Source organism: Physeter macrocephalus, chromosome 18 (assembly GCF_002837175.3).
Source record: "Physeter macrocephalus isolate SW-GA chromosome 18, ASM283717v5, whole genome shotgun sequence".
In the NCBI taxonomy this organism is placed as follows: Eukaryota; Metazoa; Chordata; class Mammalia; order Artiodactyla; family Physeteridae; genus Physeter; species Physeter macrocephalus.
The window spans coordinates 50,739,228-50,748,294 of NC_041231.1; the positions used below are offsets into that span (position 1 = coordinate 50,739,228).

The 9,067-nt window shown below is 48.0% G+C and overlaps 1 protein-coding gene across 1 annotated transcript in view; it reads left to right on the forward strand.

Moving 5' to 3' along the window:
- TCAIM (T cell activation inhibitor, mitochondrial) overlaps nucleotides 1-6,384 on the forward strand; it is a 40,394-nt gene extending 34,010 nt beyond the window's left edge. The window contains exon 11 of the mRNA XM_055079792.1: nucleotides 4,509-6,384. Within this exon, the coding sequence (XP_054935767.1) occupies nucleotides 4,509-4,749 (241 nt within the window). The 3' untranslated portion in view covers nucleotides 4,750-6,384. The remainder of the gene's footprint in view (nucleotides 1-4,508) is intronic.
- The last annotated feature ends 2,683 nt before the right edge of the window (nucleotides 6,385-9,067 follow it).

Consider the following 9,067-nt stretch of genomic DNA (forward strand, 5'->3'; position numbering starts at 1 on the left):
ACAGGAATAAAGATGCAGAGGTAGAGAATGGACTTGAGGACACAGGGAGGGGGAAGGGTAAGCTGGGACGAAGTGAGAGAGTAGCATAGACATACATACACTACCAAACGTAAAATAGATAGCTAGTGTGAAGCAGCCACATAGCACAGGGAGATCAGCTTGGTGCTTTGTGACCACCAAGAGGGGTGGGATAGGGAGGGTGGGAGGGAGACACAAGAGGGAGGGGATATGGGGATATATGTATACATATAGCTGATTCACTCTGTTATACAGCAGAGACTAACACAACATTGTACAGCAATTATACGCCAATAAAGATGTTAAAAAATAAAAATAAAATTTTTTTTTAAAAGTTACCAATGTTGAGCATCTTTTCATGTGCCTTTTTTTTCAACAGTGTAAAATTTACCTCTTGAAATTGGCTTCTTGAAAGTCTGCCCTGTTTGAAATCTTCTGCAATTACCAACCCCAGGACATTTCTTGAGGGCAGGTGTCATTTACAGCCCCCCCAGGCCTTGTGACTATTAAGTGCCCATCAGCACTGGTTTTTGACTTGTTTTTCTGGGAAATGGCCACAAGGCGGCAGGATTTCTTCATGCCAGCTCTGCTGCCTTGGGCACCCAGAGCCTTAGGGAAACCCTTGTTTCTGGGTTGTAAATTAGAGTGGAATGTGCCAGAACAAACACCCAAGGGCTTTTGTCTCACTGCCCCTTCCCCCTTCCCCTTCACCCCCAGACAATACCCAACCCCTGCAAAACCGCTCTGCTCAGCGTGCTGTCGTCCAGAGGCGGGGCGACTCTACGGACGGACTAGGAGACGTGGAGACCAGGTGACTTTTCAAAGCTCTTCCAGCCCAGAGAGTCCACCATCCTTTGGGTGCAGTAGGCTTGGTTTAGCTGTAGGAGGGCACACCTGGATCTGGAGATTGTGGTCCCATCCAGAGGGGACCAGGCACTAGAGGGCCAAGGAGGGGCTCATTTGCTGGCATATCCTCCCCAGCTCCCTCAGCCCCGGGACAGTCCAGCCTTGGGAACCAAGCCTGCTCAGGCTCTAGGGATGTGACACCTGCCCAGGTCTTAATATTCACAAGACCTGCAGGGCTGTAAATAAATAACACCTGTCCTCAAGAAATGTCCTGGGATAAGTAATAGAAAAAGAATTCAAGTCAGTGTAGTATTTCAAGAAGCCAATTTCAAGAGTTAACTTTTATTCACACTGTTTTTAAAAAAAGAAACATGGGCTTCCCTGGTGGCACAGTGGTTGAGAATCCGCCTGCCGATGCAGGGGACACGGGTTTGTGCCCCGGTCTGGGAAGATCCCATATGCCACGGAGCGGCTAGGCCCGTGAGCCATGGCCGCTGAGCCTGTGCGTCCGGAGCCTGTGCTCCACAACGGGAGAGGCCACAACAGTGAGAGGCCTGCGTACCGCAAAAAAAAAACCACACGCACACAAAGAAGAAACATGACAAGATGCTCAACATCCCTAATTATTAGAGAAATGCAAATCAAAACTACAGCAAGGTCTCACCTTGCACCAGTCACAATGGCCATTACCCAAAAGTCTACAAACTATAGTAGCTGGAGAGGGTGCAGAGAAAAGGGAACCCTCCTAAGCTGCTGGTGGGAATGGAAACTGGTAACAGCCACTATAGAGAACATTATGGAGGTTTCTTTAAGAATTAAGAATAGAACTACCATACGATCTGGCAATCCCACTCCTGGGCATATCTGGAGAAAACCATAATTTGAAAAGACACATGCACCCCAGTGTTCATTGCAGCACTACTTACCATAACCAAGACATGCAAGCCTCCTAAATGTCCATCAACAGAGGAGCGGATAAAGAAGATGTGGTCCATATATACAGTGGAATATTACTCAGCCATAATAAAGAATGAAATAATGCCATTTGCAGCAACATGGATGGACCTAGAGATGATCATACTCAGTGAAGTGAGTCAGACAGAGAAAGATAAATATGATTATCACTCATATTTGGAATCTAATTTTTTAAAATGATGCAAATGAACTTACACAACAGAAACAGACTTAGACTTCAAAAACAAAGTTATGGTTACTCAAGGGGAAACATTGCAGGGGGAGGAATAACTCAGGAACTTGGTATTGACATACACACACTACTACATGTAAGACAGAAAAACAACAAGTACCTAGTGTATAGTACTGGGACGTCTACTGAATATTCTGTGATAATCTATATGAGAAAAGAATATATGTGTATGTATAACTGAATTACTTTGCTTTACACCTGAAACTAACAATGTTGTAAATCAACTATACCCCAATAAAATCTTTTTAAAAATAAGCACTGAAGGATAAACCAGAAATAAATTAATTAATTAATTAATTGTAAGTCTCACCTACCTTCCATTATGAGGCCTGATGATCTTGCTGCATCGTATCTGCTGCTTTTTCTGTTTTTGCACTGGGCGTTCTATAGCTTTGAAATAGTGCCAGTAGATTTTTAAGGAAGGAAAATAAAAAAAAAAAGAAAAATCAAATATTTTAGGTTTTGAGCGTTTCATCCACCAGTTGCTGAGGTAAATCAAACCCGGTGATTCATCTCGATTCCTGTCCTGCTTCCTCATTCCCCACATCCCGGCCCGGCAGACCTCTCAGCTCCACCTTCTCCGTCTCTCCAGAACCCCGCCCGTCTCGTGTCCCTTCCCGCTGCGCCCGGGTCTCAGCCTCCATCATCCTGTGGTGCCCTGTCCGGTGTCCACACCTCTGCATGCACGCCCCCGCCCCGTGGATTCTCAGCCCAGCAGCCGGAGCGAGTGGTCCTTTGAGAGCCCGGATGTGCTCCTGCCTGCGAGGCCCCGCCGTCGGCCTCCTGAACTCGCCTCCTAAGACGCTGCCCTCACCCCTGCTGCTCCTGCCAGAGGAGCTTCTTACGTCCTCAAGGACACACGCTCTGCCCCTGCCCGGAGCCCTTCTCCCCCATGGCTTCAGGCTCCGCCCCTTCCCAGCCTCAGGTCTCAGCTCCCCTGCCACCCAGCAGCTTCCCCTCATCCCTCCCACCTGCCGCCCATCTCCCTATGACACGCTGTTTTCCTTGTTCATATACTGTCTGTGCCCCCCAAACAGCATGTGAGCTTCATGAAGGCAGAGGCTTTGTCTCTTTCGTTCGCTCCAGTGCTGGGGTCAGGGCCTGGCACATGGGAGGCTTCAGTCAATACTCACCGACTGGATCCACTGACGCTCATGCTTCCCTGGCCTCCTGGCTCTGGGCTCCGGAGCCTTCATCCCTGTCCCCTCCAACACGGAGGGTAAAGAAACCACTTGCTGCTGGTCCCGTCCTGCCTGCCCCCTTGGCCTGGGCCCTCTGCAGCCGTCTGCCCCGGCCCGGCTGAGTCTCCCCTCCCCGCCGCCTTCTCTCCTCTCCCTGCGCCGCGGTCCCTCCCTAGTCTGGCCGCCTGCATCGCAGCCACTCGGTGCTGGTTAGGCAGCCTTCTTGCCTTAGATGAAGCCTGTTCTGAGACAGTGGTTTTCAGACACTTTTGAGCTGCATCTCTCTTTATAAAGTGGATTCTCAAGTGGAAACCCAATTGATAAAGAAAGATCAAGGTTGGCAGGTGCTCCAGTTGAAGAGGAAAGGAACTGGAGGCCGTCCATACCCACGAGGGCCCTCAGAGCACCTCTGCACCACCCTCGGCTTGCTGAGCCGTTTAAAGACCACTGTTCTCAGCTAACATCTGGGTCCTGTCCTTCCAGCCCCTGCACGACTTTCTCCAGGTTGCCTGACTTGCAGCGCCTGTGTCTTACCCGTGGCAGGCGGAAGACAGAACCTGTGCCCTGGTGGGGAGAGAGTGGGGAGGGCGGCCTCCTCCAGCCCCTGGTCCTGGGGTTTTTCAGGAATCTCCAGAAGCCGCTCCTGCCCGGGTCAGGGTTGGACCGTAGGGCCTCCTGAAGCTGCCGGTGGTGCTCTCGGCTTCCTGCTTTTCTCAGTCACCAACAGCTGCTCCCGGAGGAGGGATAAGAGGCTTTTGAATTATGCATTAATTAGACAACAAGGACCTCCTGTAGAGCCCACGAACCATACTCAATATTTTGTAGTAACCTACAAGGGAAAAGAATCTGACAAAGAGTAGATATATGTATGTATAACTGAATCACTTCTCTGTACACCCGAAGCCAGCACAACATTGTAAATCAACTATACTTCAATTAAAAACATTTTTTAATTAGAAGTTAAATAACAAATAAAAATTTTTAAAAAGCCAAAAAAATTATTGTATTAATTACCTTTACCCCATTACTGGTAAAAAGATTTAACAAATACTTAGAGATACATGTGGAAATAACAGGTGCTACAAGACACCTATGGACAGTCTTCTGAGCGTATAATTTGGCCTTTGTGGATACCATTTTCAGTGTTGAGAGTAGAAAGTTATGGCCCAATATACAAAAATATTTTTTACATTTTTATGTTCTTTTATTTGGTTATATAGCTTGTGGCAATCAGATGTTTGTTTTCAACATAACAGGTTGAAAGTCATTGAAAACGAATTGATGCAGGCTTCCACGAAGAAATTTTCTCTGGAAAAGTTTTATAAGGAGCCCAGCGTTTCAAGTATACAAATGGTGGATTGTTGTAAGAGACTTCTAGAACAATCACTGCCTTATCTACAAGGGATGCACCTGTGCATTTCACATTTTTACTCTGTTATGCAGGATGGAGACCTTTGTATTCCTTGGAATTGGAAGAATGGAGAAGCCATTAAATAACACAGAAATCTGTATTATTTTTTAAAGAGATAAGAAACTGCTAAACTTATTTAAATCCACAATTTGATGTAACAGTATTACTGACGTGTTACAAGAGCAAAGTTTCTAACTGCTGCTTTAAAAGTAGACTTTAAAAAAATTAATTTCTATTAGGAAACTTGTTTTAAAAGGGTTTTATCTCCCAATCTTGTAGTGTTTCTTATCTGATTGGCAGGACTGGCTGAAAAGATGTTAGAAAGAAAGGATTCTACAGGGTGAAAGAGACAGATATATATATATACACACACATATATATATATATATATTTTTATGAGTGAATGTTGGTAAGTATAAACAGGTCTCGTTCAGTATAGCTCTGGAGTTGCGGAACTCATTTCCACCTGTAACAATTCAACGTGCGACTTTATAGTTACATCACATGTATCAATACACACACCTGTATTTCACAGCCAATTATGGACAGTTTGAGTCCAAAACAGATGACTGATGGGTAGTAAAAATTCGTTAATCAAATTTTGCCTAAAGGGAGAGTAGATGGGATAAAGCAATTGAATGAATAAATGATATTGACATTATCATAAGCTGTCTGATACAGTTTGTTAAAGCATTTCCAGTAACAGAGAATTTAAAGTTTTCCTATGCATTAAGATATTCTAACTGTTGATAGCCTATAACCAAGAGACAGTGAGCTTTTTTGAAACACTGAATGAGGTAATTCATTTGTTTCAAGGACAAACACTATCCAGAAAAATCCTTGTTTCTCAAAGAGTTCCATCAAGTAGGGCCAAGTTTAAAATGATTCAGACCGTTCAGGATCTGCCACCCCTCTCAACCCCGGTCTTCCGATGATTAGAACACTGGTTAGAGCCCCTGAGTCACCCCCTGTCCACAGTTGTATGGACTTTCCTGGACCCACCACCCAGTCCAGCCCCAAGCCCTATAGACAGACACAGGGCTTCTCTCTGTGGATATTTCCCTTAGGATATTTTTAACCAGATCCAAAAACCTCTTCAGCTTGTTTCTCAAGAGGACAAGGTGAATCCAGGTTTGTAACAACATTTTTGAGGCTCTTACTGCTGAAGAAATAAGAAAGGAATTTTTTCCATAGTGCGTTAGAAAGGAAAAGAGATGTTAAAAATGATTTTCGAAGCATATGTTAAATTTATCTAAAACAATGATTATTTGAACGCTTTAAATTCAAATGTGTGTTTGAATAAGTATTGATTTGTAATTATTATAGTTTGTGCATATCACCCCTTTTAAGCTGTGCCTAACAACTGTACTTAATTTCTTTTTCTCATGTAAAAATGTTGTTGCCTATAAAAGTTTACCAGAGCCAAATGATGGGAGTGAAAAATTCTTTAGAGGTTACATAGGAAAATTTATTTGAGGGACTTCCCTGGCAGTCCAGTGGTTAGGACTCCACACTTTCACCGCCAAAGGTGAGGGTTCGATCCCTGGTTGGGGAACTAAGATCCCAAAAGCTATGCAGTGTGGCCAAAAAAATAATAATCATCATCATTTATGGAAAAATAGGTTTGGATTATGCCATTTCTAAAATCAACTAATATAGAATCCTCAGTAATATGTTTTGAATTGGACTTTGTCTCAGAACTATTACATAATAAGTAATACGTTAACCAGATAATTGTTTTCTCATTATTCATTTGTTAATAGTTTACAACTATTTCGACATAAAGGAATCTACAAAAAATGGGTGGCCTGTTTATGCCTGTTTGACTTCCTCTTCCAATCTAACATAAAAGTTCTGGAAAACTCTCTCCCACCACCGAAAACTAGGACAGGATGAGACCCCTCTAACCTCAAAGCCTTGGGTCAGAAATGATCTCCAGAGGGACCTGAGCTCCAGCCCCAGGCCAGAGCTCTCCCAAGGAAGAACCAGGCCATGAGCTTGCCTGGGGCCTGTACCCTCTGCCCAGGCTGTCCAGTCAGGGAGGCGTATGTCCAGAGCCACGTCCGTCCACAGGACAGGTCTCCCCAGGCCCTGCTTCCTCCTTTCTCTCTTCAAAGCCTCTGCCTCCAGGCAGCCTCCCTGAGCTCACGAGAGGGGTATGGGCCTTGAGGGGTGGACAGGTGGGCAAAACGGGAACCAGGGCTGCCTCAGGAGCCAGCTCACCTTTGGAACCTCTAACCCACCCCCTCCCTTGGCCTCAGTCTCCCCATCTGTGAAACATGCCCATTCTTGGAGCTCCTTCTCACCCTCAGTGAGTCTGTCCCAGGAAAACAGAGTCCTCCCTTGGATGGTCCTTGGCCACCAGCCCAGGTGCCTCTTGCTGCTTAACAGCTGGACAAGGAAGAAGAGGAGGAGGTGGAGCAGCCAGTGACCAGACAGAGCAGACCTGGGTCAACGCCATGGGACCGTCTCCCCTCCACACCCATCCTACTGCAGCCTGGTTCTACTGGTCACTTAAAACCCTTCCCTCGTGGGGACATGCCTTTTACAGAGCACTTTAGGGGACTTTTTTCCATAAGCTGACAAATGTTGCATATAGGGAAAATGCCCCAAATAGTGCAGAAACTTGTGCAAGGCCCTTCTGCCTGCTGCAGGCTGAAGAGGTGGGATTAGAACCCAGGAAACCCCAGGGCTGGGAGGCATCTGCACAGACAGGAGCATCCCCAGCTCTGGGGGAGTCCACCCCCAGGTCAGCGCCAGGGGTTGACAGGATCACAGGTCAAGCAGTACAGCCCCATGGAGGCAGGGACCATAGCAGAGACAGTGACCTTGGGGTCAGGCATGTCAGTCCTGGTCATGATGGTGCACACGGGTCAGCGGGGGGCAGAGCTGACTTTGCCCCACTCTGGGTACTGTTGTGAGAACCGGGAGGGGTGGCACCCCTCCTGCTCCTCCTGAGTGACCTGGCAGTGCCAGTCAGCCTTGCCCCTCCAGCCAGACTGCTCGGGCAGCCCCCACTGTCCCTGCTCAAGCTAGGCCAGGGCGTGCGCTGGGCCCCCACAAGTATAAGTGTCATTCTGTAAGCAACATTTGCACACGACTGCCTCAAAGTCCATCACGGCAGTTCACGTGGGTGAAACTCGCTCAGCACGGGGCGTGGTGAGCCACATGGGGAGGGGGCCATCGGATTTCACCCTCAGAATCTTTGGAAGGCGGTCAGTTTTTCTTTCTGTCACTACCCCAGGCACTGGCCTAGACCTGGTGTCAGTTGGTACAAGGCAGAGGCTTGCGGGTGGGCAGGATGAGCAGAGAGGCCTCAGGAAAAGCACTGGGACAGGGAGGCAAGCCCGATACCATCCATGTAGACAACGGCCCTGCTAATTCACTTTATCTGCACCCAAAAAAGGCAGATTTTTTTTTTTTTTTTTTTTGCGGTACACGGGCCTCTCACTGTTGTGGCTTCTCCCTTTGCGGAAAGCAGGCTCCGGACGCGCAGGCTCAGCGGCCGTGGCTCACGGGCCCAGCCGCTCCGCGGCATGTGGGATCCTCCCGGACCGGGGCACGAACCCATGTCCCCTGCAGTGGCAGGTGGACTCTCAACCACTGCGCCACCAGGGAAGCCCCAAGGCAGGATTTTTAAAGTTTGGGATAAATCTTTCCTAAGAGATTTCCTAAAATCTTTTCCTTTCTTATCAGTCATTCAGTGAGGACTTGGGCAGCACCTCCTGTGTGCAGGCACTAGGAACATAGCAGGGACTGAGCCTTTGAGGAGCTGGATGCTGAGCATCACTTAGCCTTCCCTGGTGTACTAGTGTCCTGTGGCTGACATAAATTACAAACTGGGCAGGGCTTAAAACAACAGAAAGTTATTCTCTCACGGTTCTGGAGGCCACAAGTCCGAAATCAAGGTGTCAGCAGGGCCACACTCTCTCCAGAGGTTCCTCCCTTCCTTTCTTTGCCTCTTTCAGCCTCAGGGGGCTGTCATTGTTCCCTGGCTAGTGGCCACATCACTTCAATCTCTGCCTCTGTGGTCACAGTGCTTCCTCTTCTGTGTCCCCTGTGTGTCTGTCTCAAAACACTCCTGTCTCATCTAAGAATGCATGTGGGGGGGTAGGGGAGTGTAGATCAAGATGCCGGAATAGAAGGACGTGGAGCTCACCTCCTCCCACAAATACATCAAAAATACACCTACACATGGGGGCTTCCCTGGTGGCGCAGTGGTTGCGCGTCCGCCTGCCGATGCAGGGGGGCCGGGTTCGCGCCCCGGTCTGGGAGGGTCCCGCGTGCCGCGGAGCGGCTGGGCCCGTGGGCCGTGGCCGTTGGGCCTGCGCGTCCGGAGCCTGTGCTCCGCGACGGGAGAGGCCGCGGCAGGGGGAGGCCCGCATACCACAAAAAAAAAAAAAA